General features: G+C 33.5%; 4 protein-coding genes across 4 annotated transcripts; 2 read left to right on the forward strand and 2 right to left on the reverse strand.

Moving 5' to 3' along the window:
* The first annotated feature begins 24 nt into the window (after positions 1–24).
* Positions 25–4,040, forward strand: LOC117793958 (myosin regulatory light chain sqh). The gene is made up of 3 exons (XM_034634423.1): positions 25–156; positions 1,832–2,319; positions 3,604–4,040. Exons 2-3 carry the CDS (start codon positions 1,900–1,902, stop codon positions 3,706–3,708), a joined length of 525 nt encoding a protein of 174 aa, XP_034490314.1. The 5' UTR covers positions 25–156; positions 1,832–1,899; the 3' UTR covers positions 3,709–4,040.
* LOC117793957 (UDP-xylose and UDP-N-acetylglucosamine transporter-like) lies at positions 3,927–8,134 on the reverse strand. The gene is made up of 2 exons (XM_034634422.1): positions 8,100–8,134; positions 3,927–5,232 (listed from the first exon to the last, which is right to left on the reverse strand). The coding sequence occupies exon 2, from the start codon at positions 5,207–5,209 to the stop codon at positions 4,154–4,156; it is 1,056 nt and encodes a 351-aa protein (XP_034490313.1). The 5' UTR covers positions 5,210–5,232; positions 8,100–8,134; the 3' UTR covers positions 3,927–4,153.
* Positions 8,135–10,937: 2,803 nt separating this feature from the next.
* LOC117793956 (UDP-xylose and UDP-N-acetylglucosamine transporter-like) lies at positions 10,938–13,431 on the reverse strand. Its single transcript, XM_034634421.1, has 2 exons — positions 13,093–13,431; positions 10,938–12,335 (listed from the first exon to the last, which is right to left on the reverse strand). Exon 2 carries the CDS (start codon positions 12,325–12,327, stop codon positions 11,272–11,274), a length of 1,056 nt encoding a protein of 351 aa, XP_034490312.1. The 5' UTR covers positions 12,328–12,335; positions 13,093–13,431; the 3' UTR covers positions 10,938–11,271.
* Positions 13,432–14,943: 1,512 nt separating this feature from the next.
* On the forward strand, positions 14,944–17,593 carry LOC117793954 (vanin-like protein 2). Its single transcript, XM_034634416.1, has 2 exons — positions 14,944–15,024; positions 15,901–17,593. The coding sequence occupies exons 1-2, from the start codon at positions 14,965–14,967 to the stop codon at positions 17,524–17,526; spliced, it is 1,686 nt and encodes a 561-aa protein (XP_034490307.1). The 5' UTR covers positions 14,944–14,964; the 3' UTR covers positions 17,527–17,593.
* Positions 17,594–19,575: the final 1,982 nt, after the last annotated feature.

The raw sequence follows: 19,575 nt of genomic DNA on the forward strand, positions 1-19,575 counted from the left end.
CGCACGTTTTGATATATAAGTTATCGCCCATATCGATATACACAGCATTTGTCATCTGTGCAAACAACGTTCAACACAACAAAAATATTCAGCGGCAGCAACAGTTCAATTAACAAGCATTAAAAAAACGAAACGTCCGCTTCAGCTGCAAAAAGTGTAAGTTAAACATAATAAATTAAAAAACAATAAGAAACACAGACAGTTAAAAGATTAGCAATTGAATGCGATCTGCAACTCGCTCTCTCACTCTCTCTCTGCCAGCGCATATGTGTGCATGTGTGAGTCAGCGTCGCAGCCCTATAAAAGAAACGAAACAAAAAACAACAACAGTTTAAGTTATTTGTGTGCGTTCTGCTTTTACGTGGAATTCATGATAGCAGCACATTTGGGGGCTGAGAAATGAGAAATGGGGCGCGGTTAATGGTTATATGGAAAAGAGATGGCCTGCAGCTGTCTCACACACACACACACAAACACAACTAAAGTCAAGCTTTGACTGCTGTTTTCATTCCTTTTATGGGCTTTCAATTAAGCTATACGCTGCATGTGAGTGTGTGTGAGTATGAGTGTTTTTTTTTGTTGAGCTAAATTTTGGAGACACCGAAACACAAAAACATCTTTATATATATATGGAGTCATACGGCGACTGTCGTTGACGTTGTCATTTTTGCGTGACTCACACATGTTCATCAGTGTTGCCAACTCTTAGAGGCCTAAATTAGCTAGTAAAAGCTAGGTAGTCCACAAGAAAGCCAGATTAAAAAGCTATCAAAGTTTTTAGCTTGATTTTGTAGCCGGCAACTTTTAAAAATAGCCAAATATTTAGGAACAGGCTTAAGAAAACAACTTGGATCCTGTAAGGTATAAATATATATTCAAGATGAGTAATAAAAATAGGGTCCATTTAGTTTTATAAGTCTGTCAGTCTGTATGAACACCAAAAATACAGGGACTTTAAAAGCTAAAAACTAAGATATTAAACCGATATTCGGTTTGAAATACGGTTTTAGTTATGTTTGTATTTTAATTTCGCGGCTATCGGTGACGCAAAATCTCTGTATATTGGTTTCTTAACGGTTAAACGTTTATTGTATATTTTGGTTTCAAAATAAAGGTATGATTTCGATAAACAAAAAGCAATTAGTGCATTTTTTATTATGTCTTTAAGACTTTTGAAATAAAAAAAAATTCTAGAATTTCCGCCAGCCAGCATTTGACAATTTGTTTCGCGATCACTGTTGACTTTTTTTAGGGGCTTAAAATAGTTTTTAAGTATAAAAACAATAAATTCGTAAATATTTCTATGTGATTTAAATGCGTTTATATTTAGCCATTTATTTATTTATTTATTTTTTTTTTTTTGGTATTTCTTCTATTTTTTAAAATCTATTTTTCTCAACTTCAATTGTTTTAAATCTGGCTATTTTTTTTATTAAACCCAAATTTAAATAATTGAAAAAATGATTTGGATTAGTTTTTTGTTTAGTATTTCTAGTCTTTTTTTTTTTTAATTTTATTTTCCCTTTAATACTTTTTGTTTAAATCTGGCTATTTTTCTGGATTAAACTCTAATTTAAATATGTAACAATTGGCAACAGATCTAGCGGTAAAGTAGCTAAGTTGTTAACACTGCTTGTTGTGCGTGTGTGCGTGTGTGTGTGTGTGTGTGTTATGTTGACACAGTTTATCTGAAGCTTTGGCTGAACTTGCCGCTGCAGCAATGCTATGTCTATATATAGACACAGACATGCACACAGACTGGGAGAGGGAGAGAGGCAGGGATATCTTTAATATTGCTTGCAACTAATAAATAATGTTTGTTTTTGTACAGTAGCGAACCACACATCAACATCACTATTCACGCACACACACACATACACACACAAAAGTATCTTAAAGATGTCTTCACGCAAAACCGCCGGTCGTCGTGCCACAACCAAGAAACGCGCCCAACGTGCCACCTCCAATGTGTTCGCGATGTTCGATCAGGCGCAGATCGCCGAGTTTAAGGAGGCTTTCAACATGATCGATCAGAATCGTGATGGTTTCGTTGAGAAGGAGGATCTGCATGATATGCTCGCCTCGTTGGGTAAAAATCCCACTGATGATTATCTGGATGGCATGATGAATGAGGCGCCGGGACCAATTAATTTCACCATGTTCCTAACGCTCTTCGGTGAGCGTCTCCAGGGCACCGATCCCGAGGATGTCATCAAGAATGCCTTTGGATGTTTCGATGAGGAGAATATGGGCGTACTGCCCGAGGATAGACTCCGGGAGCTACTCACCACAATGGGAGATCGGTTCACAGATGAAGATGTAAGCTATTCTAAAGGATTTCCTATACGAATGTCGAAAATTATTACTCAGAATACGAAAATTCGTAGGAAAAAATTATGAAAACAAAAATAGGAATTCAAAATTAGGAAACCAAAATAAAAAAAAACTGTCTTAGGGAATAACAAATTAGAACGACAACAATTAGGAAAAGTCAAAAATAAGAATAAAAATAACAAGGAAAATATGGGAATTCAAACTTTAGGAAAAAAATTCGGAATTCGTTTGAGGTATCATTTAAATTTTAAAAGATTACCTCTATACGAATTTCCACAAAATTTGGAAGAAATAACTTTAGAAACACTTGATTTGGAAATATAAATTAGGAATATTGTTATGAAGAAATTTAAATTTTAAAAAATAGTTAAATTTAGGAAAGATAATATACAAATAGGGAATATTAAAGGATGTTCCACAAATGTAAACCAAACAAAATCCTACACATTTTTTGTGCTGCTGGATTTACATTTCTGAAACTTCCTGATTAGGAAATTTTGACTTTAAGAATAATATGTGAGGAAAAAAAATTAGAAATTGTAACAATGAAAAAGGAAGAAATACAAATTAAGAATATTGTTAAGAAATTTATATTATTAAAAATATATGAGAACTCAAAAAAAAATTGGGAATGCAAAAATGATAGAAAAAGAAAAAAAAAAAAAGGGAATTAAGATGAGGTTTTCATAATCAAGAACAGTGCTATTATAAATTTTAAAAGAGGAACATAAAATTGGGCAGACAAAAATTAGGACATGAAATATATAAATAAAAATTAGGATGTATTGTAAACGGAAATTTAGATCAGAAAAAAGCAGTTGGCAACAATTGGGAAATAAAAAATTGTCTATTGAAAATAAACAAAATTAAAAATATTTTAATAAGAATCGCGACATACGACGGTTGTCAAAATACTTTTTGCAAGAAATTATAATCGAAGGCAGAAAAATCAAAGCTATTTTTTGCTAAGTTTGATAAAGTAGATATTTCAAAAATTTTCTAGACCGAAAGTTTTTCTTATTTCAATTGCCTGATCTTTTTTTCGCTCTGAAATTTAGTTTTTTGTTTAACTTTTCAATTTTTAATTGAACTATTCACATTAAGTTCATTCTTTTTATAGTTACTTTTAGTTTTAATGTTATTCTTATTTTTTGCTACTTTGTTTTTGTAATTCTTTGAAAATAATTCGAAATTTGTATGAGGTACCAATTTAACTGATGCTTTTGATTGACTGACTGATTGATTACTGAATTTACTTGATTTTTTTAGGTGGATGAGATGTACCGTGAGGCGCCCATCAAGAACGGTCTATTTGATTATCTGGAATTCACACGCATTCTCAAGCACGGTGCCAAGGACAAGGATGAGCAATGAGCAATGAGAAAGGCAGCTAAACACTTTTTATAATTGCTGATAATTCCGGCAACCGGTTGCGCTATTTTCCCACTTCCAGCTGCCGGCAACTGTCCATATACGAATCGCGTATTTTTTTATATAATATTATTAATATTATTATTCCTCTTATAACCTAATTTTTTTTGTGACGTTCCGTTTTAATTTTTCCCATCAAAACGCATTTCGATTTCTACAATTAATTATGTGTGTGTGAACTGATAACAACAATGATTTTTTCCGATTTTCATAAGTATTAACTCATATTATTGTATACATTACCCAAATACAAATACATGCCCACTGTACTTCAACTCCAACTCTTTGTGGAGTGAGTTCCATTCGAAAATTCACTTGGTTTATGTCTTATGCTTTAATGATGCTTGAGTTGTATATAAATATAGATTTAATTAACTAATTTGTATAACTATAATCGACTGTATTCAGCGCTTGTCGGAGCGGTATCAAAGCGTCTTTGGCAGCGTATTCTGTAGACATCCAACAGCTGATTCAGCACATCCGCGAAGAGTATGGTGCCAAAGAAGACGAGAACGGTGCCCAGCCAGTGGCTGAGAGTGAACGGATTCCGGAAGTAGATGATGGAGAAGAGCAGCGAGACGAACTTGCGCAGAGTCACCACCAGGGTAACTGTCAGCGAGGCACACTCCGTAGTCAGCACATAGACGGAACTGATGCACACATATTGAGTGATGACATTGCACAGCAGATAGAAGAACATCAGCGGAAAGGAGAGGGACCAATTCAGGCCAGGCACAGGCAAGGAAACACTCTCCGAGGCGACAGCAATGCTCCAGTGCTGAGCAATGTTGCTGGCCATCACCAGGAATCCGGGCAGCGGCAACATGTGAGTGTAGAAGAGCGCCTCATTGGGATGCTTGCCGTGTCGCTTGAAGATCACCTCCTGGTAGATGCCCATGTAGGCGGTAACAAGCAGCGCAATCGCCAGCAGAGCAATGCCCACACACCACCAGAAGGAATCCGAGAAGGAAGTCTCCACCTTGAGTGAGTGATGTGTGTTGTCCTTGACATCGCCACTGGACATCAGAGTGCAGAGTATTATGCCAGCTGTGATCATGCCCACCGAACTATACTGCCGCAGATTGTAGCGTTTCTTGAGCAGTATAATGCCCATGATCATGTTGGCCATTAAGGAACCACTGCGAAAGATCATGTGCAGCGGCATGGGAATATTAAAGTTGAAGGCATAATTGTTGCACACATTGGCGCCAAAGAAAAGCACCACAAGCATCACATAATCCTTCATCGCAATCTTCGGCTTGACCGTGAAGAATTTCGAGGTGAAGATCAGACCCTCCAGCGCAATAAATAGGAACTGTAGAAAGGTTATTAGATTTCCCGCACCGGGATCAATCTTAATGATGAGTTCCAAAAAGACGACATTGCTGCAGCATCCCAAAAAGACACAGATCATGGCCAGGCAAGCCTTTAGATTGAATGCCATGTTGAAGTCTCAGGTTTCTCAGCCTGCACCAAAGAAAAGCGAAATCAGTAATACACAGAAGAACTTTAAAACTACACTTGATTATCTTTTTTCTTCAAACTTTTAAACAAGTTCCTCAATTCCTAACGCTATCATAGGAAATAAAACTTCTCGTCTTTAAGATAACTTTTGGTTCGACATTTATTAATTTACTATCTTTTTTTTAATATCACAGTTCCAAGAAACCAAGCAAAAACCAATAGAAATATTTTGATTACTGAAAAAAGTTTTTTGATTAAATTTTTGTAAGTTTATAAAATGTTTATTTGTTGAAAAATGTAATTGTTTTCGGAGTACCTTCAATATGAAGCAATGGATACCGACTGAAGATTATCAAAATATGAAGAAAGAACAACAAAATAAATTTTGGGAACACGTAAAGTATGCTCGACTTACAAACTACTCTGTAAGCAGTCACAACTTATATATTTCTCAAGCGATTCAGCTGAAATTATTAGAAATCAAAGAGAACAAGTTTATATAAACTTAAACCAATAACCAAGACCGTAAAATAAAGGACATCATTATAAAGCGATTTTTAAAGTAACGAAAAAATAAATAAATTAAAGAAAATAGCTTATAAAACTATTAAAGATATCTCAGACTATTTTATTTCACCCACTTTATCAATACAGGGTATATGGAAGTTATTATAATTGTCTATTGCGACTGATAATGATGTGATATGATTAGAGTTGGCAATTGTACAACAAAACAGACGAAAACATCAACTACAAGTATCTATTTTTGGGGGTCTCTAAAGATTAAAAGAACCTTGCAGAGAAACTTATTAAATTAATTGCCTCACCGACAGTCGTGAGTTATGTGTTTGCTCTTATCTGAGCTTCGGGAATATAGACCGAACAATAAAACTCCACGTAATATGCAGTAACTGGTTTAACTCTTTAAGAACAGTTACAGTTTATAAATTAATTCAGCAAATTTATTGAAATTAATTACACTTAACATAACCTTTAAAATGAGAGAAAAACTGACGCACATAACCTCAAAATTGTATAAAATTTTGAGTGTATTTTGAAGAAACTGGTAAATATTAACAAACTATGAATTTTTCTGGAGTAGATAATTTATACTTTATTTTAAATCAATATAAATTTAAAAATGAGAGAAAAAAGACTCGAAATTTAATGGAATATGAATATGTATTCGAAAAATGAACGGTTTATGAAATATATTTATATATTTTTCATACTTTTTTAGTTAACACATCCACAAAACCGCAAATTTTATATATTTTGAAAAGAAAAGTTTAGAATTTTTGTATTTTTTGCACTTTATAAAAAAACACATTGAAAAAACTCTAAAGTCTTATCAATTATATTTTAATATTGAAAATATTAGTAAAGTTTTGCTTAAACTCACTATATAACTCAAAATCTTTTTGTAATACACTCGTAATTCTGTAGAATTTCCCGAACGTCTATGTACTCTGTGGTATTCCCACAGAATGATTCTCTTTAACGACTTATCCATGGGAAGATTTAAACCTGAGTTCTAGCTTGGCACAACGTGTGACAAACAATCTAGAAATGTTTGGAAGAAACGCATACGTCTGCAGCGCAGTCAGATGGGCTTTACGTATCGGGTCACGTACCAACTGAAGATACCACTCGGAGGTTTGTTCGCTTGATTAATTTTTTTTCTCTCATAAACTTTATTTGCGCAAGTCTAGAAATAATATAGTTGAGCTAGAAATGAAATTTTGCAGGGAATTAATCGAAACTAGTAACAGTACCGGACCCGTAACCGAAACATATCTTGGTTTCGATTATAGTGCTAAGGGTCCCCCTTTGGAATTTTAAAAATTGAAATTTTTTTATCTCAAGTTTTCACTTTTAGTCAACTTCTTATATCGTAATTAGTATTAGACAACACTTTAAACTTGATTCATGTCAAAATTAAGAAATATTTTGGCTTGTAAAGTTGCTATGTCAGAGGTCTGACTAACTTCAAACTTCCATAACTCTGGCAAAACTCAACCGATTTTCAAGCGGAAAGTCTTTTCGATCATGATTTGGACTCTTAATTGATTCTGCATTTAAAATTTAATTCATTTCGAGAAAAAAAAACTTTCACTTAAAATCTTGATTTTGAGGTAAGGGTCCCCCCTTTGAAATTTCGAAAATTCAAAATATAAAATCTTAAGTTTTCACTTTTAATCAACTCCTTATATCATAATTAGTATAAAACAACAGTTTAAATTTGTTTTTGAGACCTTTCATTTTTCTGTAAAAAATCATGTCAAAATTCAGAAATATTTTGACTTGTAAAGTGGCTTGAGCAACTTCGAACTGTCATAACTTTGGCAAAACTGAACCGATTTTCAAAAGGAATACCATTTTGATCATGGTTTGGGCTCCAAATTTATTCTGCATTTGAATTTATGCACCACCTTGCGTTATTAAAAATTTTATTTTTCAAAGCTCAACCTCTATTAAACTTCATATATCATAATTAATATAAAACACCACAAAAACATTTTTCAAATTTTCCAACATGGTTTTTGTACCGTTCTTAATACCGGAGTCGAAATGACAAGCCGAAATAGAACCATTTCAATTCACTGAACAAAATAAGCAGTTTCAGAAAACATTTATGTTTACTTTCACATACTTCTTAACTTAGTTTCCAAAAAACAATAAAACAAAAATTAACAGAACACAGCACAAATACTGAAAAAAAAAATCAACCGCTGCGGTAAAGTTATCAAAACTCTGTCAAGATCTAACGATATTGCGAATTGACAACTGAATTGACAATAGAGATAACCAAAAAAAAATTCAACTTCGTATTATTTATTAAAGAACACTTCGTTTAGATTTTTATTTACTTGACAAGACGGTACGGTGTTCGTCTAACGACGATCCTCGTTGAAATGCGAGTGGAACGTAAATGACAGACCAAATAATTGTGGGGGCAGAAACGACTTGTAGATAGGGAACTTGGGCAGGTTCGTTGTTGAAACAGCTGTTGGTAGTGTCTTTTAAACGTGTCTAGTCTTTTGTTTGACTTTTTTTTTAGTGGAGCATGTGTTAAATGATTATAATTCTTTTTGAAAAATAAATTTAGAAATGTTTTGGTTGATTAAAAGACTAATTGAAAATCTACACGTATCTTAAACTATAGGACCATTCTAGGGAAATTCATTCTTCAAACTTAAAAAAAAAAATGTTTCTATTGATTTATTTAATTCTTAAAATTAAAATCTAGCTTTTTCCAGCGCTTTGGTTTGTTTTAATATGAACAAATATATTTAAAAAAAAAAAAGTATATTATAACCTTTACAAAAGTCTTCTTATCCCCCTCTTTTTAAGGAAAAGAACACGCACAAGAAATGGAAAAAATAGAAAGTCATTATGTTTGAGTGCAATTCGTTATATCAATAGAAATTGAGTTTTAAGGTACGTAGCCTAATTGCAATTTGTGATAAGGTTATCAAAGGTCGAAGACTCCAGTAAAAAAAGGAAGAAGTAGAAGGTTAAGGGTGAGAACTCAACTTAACTTTCTACAAAAGAATTGTTACATAACCTATGAGGAATATTTTTGTAATGAAAATATATTTTCAATATAAATATATTTATTAACTTTCTCCACACTTTTTCTAAACAATTTAAAAAACACTAGAAAAAAAATGTTACCTACTAAGAAAATTGTAATTTCAGTAGGCGACGAGTAAAAATTTGGTAACGCGTATTTTAATAGATATTATAACACCTGTAAAGCTCGAAGCCCAAAAAAAAAAAAAAGAGGGAACGACTTGGGGTTGAATTAACTGTGTTGAGTAAACATATTAGACATGTGTCTATTCTAAATTATATTTGGAAAATCGTATGACGTTTGCAGATTGATAGACAATTTAATACCCTGTCAACCATTCAAAAATGCTGCAGGGCATTTATACATATAAAAATATTACTTTTGCATTCAATATTTATTTGATAGGTTTATTCTTTTTATTTCACAGTTTTTTTAACTTTAATTGAGGTTATGTTACATTTTAAATTAACCATTTATAGCAAAGTTTTGTCAATTTGTACTTTAATTGAGGTTATGTTACATTTTAACTGAATAATTTACAGCAAACATTTGTCACTGCTTGTTTAAAAATTTGTGAAGCGTGTTTTTTAGCTTATAGTTTAACTAACCTCAAAATGTTATAAAGTTGTTTAAAAATATTGCTTTAAAATTTATTACAGGGTACAAGCTAGTTGAGCATGTGACTAAAGTACGCTCACTTGTTGATATTTCTATGTTTATGTTTCAACAGCTGGCCGAAAAAAGACAATAAAAAATCGAGACATCAGATAGAAAGGGACAGCATGATTGGGACTGGAAATTCGGGCGATTTTAAAAGTGGGAATGCTCTAGGAGGACGGAAAAAAGATAGTGGAGGGATGAGCTTAGAATTAAATTAGATAAGACTTAATGAGAAATGAAAATACAAAAAATGAGAAAGTTAAAGAGACAGAGAAAGAGGGAATGATGGGTTGAGAGAGAGGGAATTTTAGGTAACGAGAGAGAGAGAGAACAGATAGAGTAAGGGGAAAAGTAAAAGCGAATAATTTTTAAGAATGAAAGGTAAATACATAAAGTGAGAGAGAATGATAGAGAAAGAGTGGGAGGGAATTCTGTACAGTCTAAAAGAAAGAGAGAGAATATGAGAAAGATTGAGAATACTATGTTTACATCGATTGTTATTGTTTATGACCATTCTACTACGTTTTTACCAGGGATCGTAATGTTGATTATTTTTATATTTTTTAATGAAAAAATCAAAGACAATGAATAAACATAAAAAAAATTGTAAGAACTATTATCCTTTTAAAGACATCTTTGCATATTCACAATGATTTAAAATTGATTGATTTTTATGGATTTTCATTAATGTTAATGAATAATTTTGAGTAATTTTATAAAAATCTGACTATAATCATTACATTTGAGCGAAATAAAAAATAAAAATCACATGTCGATTTAATTTGTATTTTTTTTTTTCAAAATAAAATTTATTTTTTATCTTATCATGTCCTTGAAAGAGAAACCCAAAAAAAAAAAAAAAAAAAAAGGCAACAAAAATTGAAAATTATTCATAATAAAAAATAATATTATAAATATTATAGACTTTTTTCACTTGATTCATTGGGAATGAATAAAAAAGAGACTTGAGGAATAGTTCATAAACCTTTTTTTTCTTGGGTTGGGATCCTTTTTTAAGGAATTGCAACAATTTGAAAGTAAGGTTTTTAATTGTGTTTTTAAATTGTATCAAAGAGATATTTTTAAATTTGACTTTAATGTCTATAGTATAGACTCTATACATTTAAAGTCAAAATATCTCTGATATAGTTATCAAACCCCTTGACTAGACGTTGATAATCCGCCCCTATAAATCATAAATATTAATTAATTGAGATTTCGCTCAAATATTATAATAATAGTGGAATTTTTTTTAAATTGCAGAAAATCAATATCAATATAATTGATGAAAATTCTTAAAAAATCATCATATATTCATTACTATAAAATATTTATAATATAAAATAGCTTTTAATGACTATATTTCCTGGTTTTTACACAAATATTCCACGATTAATTACAAAACGTATTTAGACATGAAATGTAAAAAATGTTAGATGGTGTTAGAGAAAAAGAGAGAGAAACAAGAGAATTATCGGCTTTGTCAGTGATTTATTTTTTAGAAAAAATTTGCTAAGAATACTCGTACATTAGTATAAAAAGGGTAAAAATCAGCAATTTTAAGGTACAGGGTGTGGGAAGTAAGGGATACAAAAAGAGTACAGAAATACATTAAGCAGTGTCAAGTGTATGGATAGAAATAGAGGCTGTGCTATATAGAGAAATACAGAAAGTTGACCTAACTAATCATATTTACAAACATGTACAAAAATAGAAAAAAATGAAGGAAACTGAATTAAGAGACACAGCAATGGCAAAATATGAATTGGCCTCTAATAGCTTGAAGAATGTAGCCTCTCTTCCGCTTAGCCAGTCTTAAGCTTTGTCTTCTCCTTATCGCTCGCCAATTGCCGTTGAGCTCGCGCCTGATAAGCATCCTTCACCTGATTAATCACATTGGCAAACAGTATGGTGCCAAAGAAGACGAGAACGGTGCCCAGCCAGTGGCTGAGAGTGAACGGATTCCGGAAGTAGATGATGGAGAAGAGCAGCGAGACGAACTTGCGTAGAGTCACCACCAGGGTAACTGTTAAGGAGGCACACTCCGTAGTCAGCACATAAACCGCACTGATGCACACATATTGAGTGATGACATTGCACAGCAGATAGAAGAGTATCAAGGGAAAGGAGATGGACCAGTTCAGGCCAGGCACGGGAACAGACACCGCCTCGGAGCTGACAGCAATGCTCCAGTGCTGAGCAATGTTGCTGGCCATCACCAGGAATCCGGGCAGCGGCAACATGTGTGTGAAGAAGAGCGCCTCATTGGGATGCTTGCCATAGCGCTTGTAGATCACCTCCTGGTAGATGCCCATGTAGGCGGTAACGAGCAGTGCAATTGTGAGCAGAGCAATGCCAACGCCCCACCAGAAGAAGTCCGAGTACACGGTGTCCACCTTGAGTGAGTGATGTGTGTTATCCTTGACATTGCCACTGGACACCAAGGTGCAGACTATAATTCCCGCCGTGATCATGGCCACAGAGCTGTACTGCCGGAAATTGTAGCGTTTCTTGAGCAGTATAATGCCCATGATCATGTTGGCCATTAAGGAACCACTGCGAAAGATCATGTGCAGCGGCATTGCAATGTTGAAGTTGAAGGCATAATTGTTGCACACATTGGCGCCAAAGAAAAGCACCACAAGCATCACATAATCCTTCATCGCAATCTTCGGCTTGACCGTGAAGAATTTCGAGGTGAAGATCAGACCCTCCAGCGCAATAAATAGGAACTGTAGAAAGGTTATTAGATTTCCCGCACCAGGATCAATCTTAATGATGAGTTCCAAAAAGACGACATTGCTGCAGCATCCCACAAAGACACAGATCATGGCCAGCAGAGCCTTCATATTTAAAGCCATCTCGAGACCTACAAAGAGTTAAGAGTTAGTTGGGATAAATTGAAGTCTGCTTGGAATAGTCTTATCAGAGACAACAGGCAATTTTACGCACGTCGTTGATAAGAGCAATGTTTGTGTGTGTGTGAGTGAGTGTGTGTGACACTTAACAAGTGTTTGTAATAAACTCACTGTATTAAATAATTTGTGTTGAAATTCGAAATACAGCTAGTCAAAAAAGTGTTTTAACAAAAAAAAAAATGTTTTAACAAGATATGCTTTTAATAACATGCTGAAAATTAACAAAAAAAATTACATTTTTCAACTTAAAAAGCGGGGACTAGGAATTGATTTTAGAACCTATTATTTCTTGGTAAAAACATCTTAGAATTAACTATAGATTACTAAATTGGGTTACAATTTTTCAGTTCTTTTGGGTTTTAACGTATTTTTTTTTTTTTATTTCTTATGAATCAGGACAAAGAGTCTTATATATATATTGATTTTATTATTCATGGTTTTTAGAAAAAGTTAAAAAAACTAAATTAATTTTCATCAATTTAACTATTTTTAAAACTAACTAACGGAATAATAAAAAATTTAATTTTTGATCTTGTCAAAACACTTTCTTGACTCACTGTCTTTTCAAACGAGTTGTTTGTTCTCATTGTTTGTTTTATTTTGTGATTAATACTGTTGTGTCATGATGCGTTTCTTATTAAGCAGAATAAATTATCAATTAAAAATCAAACATGCACACACACACACGTGCTTCAATTTCAGACAAACCTGAGTATTTTGTTATTGTATTATTATTATTGTTGTTGTTGCTTTGGCTTTAAAATGCCTCTCTCGCTCTCTCTGTCGCTCCTTCGCACAGTTACAGCATTTAAGTGAATTGACCTTCAATTTTCGCACACCTTTGGCAGCTCTAAAGCAAAAGTCACAGCGATTTTGTTGTTATCGTAGTTACAGCTTTCGCATGTATGCAATAAGTTATTGTTGCTCGTTTTTTTTTCTAGTTGTTGTGCTTTGTGAGCTGAGCGTAATTATAACGCTGCTGTTTTATTCTATTATTTGTTGTTTTGGCTGCCGAACAGCTGACTCACACACACACACAAGCAACCCACCGACAGTGATGCCAACTTGTTTTATTAGACATGCGGATACAAAGAAACGGGCTGCCTGACTTGGTTGCGGCTTTCATATTTTGATAAATTGCCAGAAAGTATACAATTTTGCAAATTCAATATTTTTAATGCTAAAATTTTGAACACTTTGCAGATTTTTTGGTAGCAATTGATCTGATTGGGCTTTTTCTGGGTTTTCCCCAATCCTTGCAACTATTGTTGGATTAATTAATTAATTTTTTTAATTATTCAGACTTAACTTAATTTTACTTTTTTCAGTCATATAAATAATTTGTTTTTTCTTATTTATAATTTAATTGTTAATTTAATTTTTATTTAAATTTTGTTTTATTTTATGAATAATTTAACTTTTTCTTGACTGATCTTAGTTGACGTTAATAAATAAATAAATATTTTTGAATTCTTGGATTGAATAAAATAATATTAAACTACGCAATTTTTAACCCTGATGCACAGCGAACTCCCAGCAATCTTAAAAAAAATCACCTTTATTTTATTTATATTCAAATTAAATGTTTATTGAATTGAACTTGCCAAAATATACCCTTAAAAATAAAATAATTTAGATTGCGCCGTTTGCATTTTGAACCGTGCGGCAGCCTTTAATTAAACGATGTGGCAGCCTTAGTTCCCAGAAAACGTGTGGCAGCCTTGCTTAGTATCGATACCAACATGTGCGCATAATTGATACCATGAGCGCATTTTGCGTTGCCAGTTCTCATGCTTCATACAAATTCAAATTTAACGACTTTGTCTTATTAGATGAATAATGTTGTTTTTTATATTTGAATTCGAATTTAAATGGAAGCAATAAATTATTATTATTGCAGCACGATCGGACAAGAAGAACGGCATTAATAGCTAATCAAAGTTATTTTTTTTTTTTTTTTTTTTTTTTATGTAGAACCTGTACAGCATAAAATGTACCTTAACAACACATGGATGGAACATTAAAAAATAGACCAAACCTCATAGTTCAGTATGAGGATTCTTTATATAAGTAGAATATATTTTACCGTTGTTCAAATGTCTTGGCAAAGCCTTGCCGTTTAAGACGCCTTAAAGTTTGTCAAAGTTATTAATAATTAAATGCAATACAAGCACCCAAACATATGCAGTACTTTTTTTTTAAAATAATAATTTCTATAAAGTTCTTTTATTGAAAAAAGTTACGGGTATTCTATGGTCGGAATCTCGACTATAGCCTTTACGACTAGTTTTTTTTATTTAGTCAGCTTAAATTTTGATACTGTGATAGCAAAATTATTTTATAGACATTGCATCAATTTAGCTTAAAAGTTATTAAAAACCCGTTAGACACTTTTAATCTTATCAACCGACAGTTTACACGATGTATACGCATATCAAATACATATATGACAAACAATTTGCTGCAATTAAAATCATTTGTTTTACTGTTGATCTCTCTGATCTTTGCACATTTATTGAAGTCTTCGTGGCCGATAAAGATGACATGAGTTTTCAGTTAAAATTTGGGCATTGACACGAAATGAACCTTAAAGTTTTTCGGCTGCTTTTGTTGGCCACACTGTTGGTTAGCACCAAACAGGTAAGCGAAGTGCTGCCAAACTGTAGAATATTCAAATTTTAAATGTCAGAAACTTTCTACTTTGAAATCTCCGGTAATGCTTTAAATAAGTAAAATAATTGTAAGTTAAGAAAATTAGATATTTAATCTTTGCGTTGGCTGTTTTCGAAGAATTTCGACAAATTATGTTAAGAATATTACATTTAAATTAACAAAAAAAAAAAAAATCAAAAATTAGAAAAACACAACTAATAAAAACAATGCATTTAATTGGAAAATACATATTAGAAATATAAAATGTTAGAGGAAATTTTAAATTACGAAAATAAAATGCGGATATTAGGATTGCCGATATCAGAAATTTTTTTTGTTATTAAAACTTTGCGAGAACAGAAATTTGGAAACTGAACTGGAAACCAAAAGTATAAATCAAAAATGTTTTATTATTTCATAAAATCAGCTTTTCAATTCCCCAGTCTTCTGAAATTTTTTTCATTTACAGTTTAAATTTTTGCTAAAATTTCAAAAAAATTGTTTTTAAAAAAGAATCAGCAAATAAACACAATTTTTTTGTATGCTATTTAAAATAGTTTCAAGTAGTGTCGACATTTAAATATAAGTATTAGTCAATCAAAAGCACATAAGTCAAATAAAATTATTCTAATTATAATAAAAATTGTTTTCTAATTTTTTAACTCTGATTTTTTATATATTTGAATTTCCAAATTTTGGTATTCTAAATATTTTTCATAATTTATACTCGTAAATTTTTAATTTTGCCTTTCTATTTTCGAATTAAATTTTTTTTATTTGGAAGTTTGGAAAATTCTTACGAAAATATTCGCATTTTGTCGAAACTTAAGACTTGAATATAATTTAAAACGTATATTTTTTCAGCTGTCGCTGCGCACGGATTCCAGTTATAATGCCGGAGTCGTGGAGTTCAAGCTTATAGAATCGGGAAACCCATCGGATCGCGTTTCGCAGGCAACAATGGAGTATATGAAAATCATCGAATCGAATGCTACCGCCGATCTGGATATTCTGGTATTCCCCGAGTATGTGTTAAATAATAGAGAGATGGCCACATTTGTGCCACATCCGTCACAGAATGTGACACCCTGTTTTGAGCCGGACTACGAATTGTTCCTGGTGGAATTATCCTGTGCCGTAAGAGCTCGAGGCATCTACGTGGTCCTCAATGTGTTCGAGAAGGAGCTTTGTGGCAAGGACTATGGCTCAAAGACTTGGAATCCTTGTCCGGCGGATGGAGTACGTTATTTCAATACAAATGTGGTGCTGGACCGAAGGGGACAAGTGGTGTCCCGTTATCGCAAGACGCATTTGTGGCGCGGCGAGTACAAAAAAAATGCCGTACTCCGTGAACCGGATATGGCGACCTTTGAGACGGATTTTGGCGTGACCTTTGGCCACTTCATTTGCTTCGACATGCTGTTCTATGAGCCGGCCATGCGACTGATACTGGAGCGTAATATTACGGATATTATCTATCCAACATATTGGTTCTCGGAGCTACCGTTTCTGAGCGCCGTACAATTGCAGGAAGGTTGGTCCTATGCCAACGATGTGAATTTGCTGGCAGCAGATGGCAGTAAACCCGCTGGCCGTACCACCGGATCGGGCATCTATGCCGGACGTAACGGTCGCCTGACGGCCGCCATCTTTGAGGTACCGACCACACGGCTTTTGACGGCACGTGTGCCCAAGAAAAGCCGTTACAGCGGCAAACCCTTTGAACTAGCCACAAAAGTAGTGCCCATTTTCAGTGCACAATTGGTCACCAAACGGTACACGGAAGTTGCCACCTTTCGGGATTACAATGTGGACATTTTTCAGACACAACTGCTCGAGGCGGACTTTTTGAATGCCACACAAAAACTGTGTCACAATGATTTCTGTTGTGATTTTCAAGTGTTGCGTCGTCCCATCGGCAGTTCGGTCGATTATGCCGCCTATCGTTATCGCTTGGCTGTCTATCGGGGCAATGAGACGACCTTCATTCGTGTGGATCGCAGTGAGCAGGCGATTTGCGCCATCTTTGCCTGCACCACAGAGCATTTACTCAGCTGCGGACGCATTTTTCCCGCCGCTCAGAATGTGGCCAATAAATTGTATTTCGAGAAAATTCACATTTCCGGCGTATTTCCCGCTGCGCCGCGTCGTCTCATCATGCCCAGCACTTTGGATGGTGTCTTCCTGCCACTGGATGTGGCACAGTACAAGTTTGAGGAGTCGCCACCCGCCAAGGAGCTGAAGCATACTCGCATCGATATGCAACTCATACAACCCAAAAATGATCTCTTGACCTTTGGCATTTGGGCCAATTATTTCACCGAATTGCCCACCAGCCACAATTTGGATCATTTACAGCCAACGTTGGGCGGTGGTTCCACTGGTTCAGCTGGTACTCCTGCTCCCAGCACCACTGATAATGCAGCTCCTGCTCTAACCTCAGCTTCAATAGCGTGTTTCCTACTGGTTGCATTCGCACTCAAAGTTTAAATGTCCATATCACCTTATCTTTTTTTTTTTTTTAATTTAAAAACAATTTTTTTCAACACTTTTTAGTTGTTTGTGTTATAAAAATATTGTTATATTTTTATTAAGATTATTATGTTAAATTTTTTAAAATAAACTATATAATCCAGAAAATAACAAAAACGATAACGTTACTGAAACCGTTAACCAAAACTTTTTATTAACTTTAATGGCAAGGGTCCCCCCTTTGAATTTTTAAAAATTTCAAATTTTAAATCTCAAATTTTCACTTTTAATCAACTCCTTATATCGTAATTAGTATAAACCAACTCTTTAAACTTGATTCTGAGACCTTTCATTTTACTGTAAAAAATCATGTCAAAATTAAGAACAATTTTGGATTGTAAAGTTGCTAATTCAAAAGTAGGACCAACTTCAAACTGGCATAACTTTGTCAAAAAGTAAGCGATTTTCAATTGGAATATCATTTTGATCATAAATTGTCTTCTAAATTCATTCTGCATTCAAATTTAATTAGTTTTGTAAAAAAAATTATTTCCCCCTAGATCCTGGGTTCGATGCTAAGGGTCCCCCCTTTGAAATTTTGAAAATGGAATATTTTAAATCTTATGTTTTCACTTTTAATCAACTCCTTATATCATAATTAGTATAAATTAACACTTTAAAACTGATTCTGAGACCTTTCATTTTTTTGTAAAAAACCATGTCAAAATTAAGAAACATTTTGACTTGTAAACTTGCTAGATCAGAGGCTTGACCAACTTCGAACTGTCATAACTTTGGCAAAACTTAACAGTTTTTCAAGTGGAATAGCATTTTGATTATGGTTTGGCTTTTAAATTCATTTTGCATTCAAATTTTGTGTACTTAGAAAATTTTATAATTTTCGATTATAGCCATGGTTTGATGCTAAGGGTCCCCCCTTTGATATTTTGAAAAATGAAAATTTTAAATCTCAAGTTTTCACTTTTAATCAACTCTTTATATCGTAATTTGTATAAAACAACACTTTAAGCTCGATTCTGAGAACTTTAATTTTTCTGTAAAAAATCATGTCAAAATTAAGAAATATTTTGACTTGTAAAGTTGCTAGGTCAAAGCTCTGACTAACTTCAAACTTCCATAACTCTGGCAAAACTAAACCGATTTTCAAGCGGAATGTCTTTTTGATCATAATTTAGACTCTTTATTGATTCTGCATTAAATTTTTTATTAATTTCGAGAAAAAATAATTTTCTCTTAAAATCTTGATTTTGAGGTAAGGGTACCCCCTTTGAAATTTCGAAAATTCGAAATTTTATATCTTAAGTTTTTACTTTTAATCAACTCCTTATATCGTAATTAGTATAAAACATCACTTTAAACTGGATTCTGAGACCTTTTTTTTTTTGTAAAAAATCATGAGAAATTCGACAAAAATTTGGACTTGCAAAGCTGTTAGTTCAAGGGTCTGACTAACTTGGAACACTCATAACTTTATCAAAACTGAACCGATTTTCAAACGGAAAGTCATTTTGGTTATAGTTTGACCTCTGAGTTCATTTTGCATTCGAATTTCATTAATTTGGTTTAAAATTTTGTTTCCTCTAGATCTAAGTTTTGAATTAAATGCAACGATTTAACTAAAATTTAAGATATTTATTATATTAAGATTACATTTTAATAAAACTTGGAAATACGAAATAAAAAATGTGTCGAGAGAACGTTTTTGTTATTTGTCTTGAATTCCAAAAATCTTTGTAACGGTTTTCTACTGAAATTCAAAAATGGCGCATTTCGTGTTTGTAGAGATGTGACTCGACACAAGACAAGCAACGACATGTTCAGCAAATTGTAGAGTTGCTTCCAACGCATGCGTGTTGCAAGCTCTGCTGGCGTTGCTGCCGCATGGGGCAGAGGGAGTGGGCAGAGGGAGAGGGGTAGACCGTCGTGTTTGCATTTCCAACAGGTAGCCAGCGTTGGCGTCGACGTCGACGTCGCTGCCGTGCAACAGTCGGGCCGCTATTTATAATGAGGCTGTTGCACAAGGCCAACAGCGAGCGGAGAGCGTGG

Source organism: Drosophila innubila, chromosome X (assembly GCF_004354385.1).
Source record: "Drosophila innubila isolate TH190305 chromosome X, UK_Dinn_1.0, whole genome shotgun sequence".
In the NCBI taxonomy this organism is placed as follows: Eukaryota; Metazoa; Arthropoda; class Insecta; order Diptera; family Drosophilidae; genus Drosophila; species Drosophila innubila.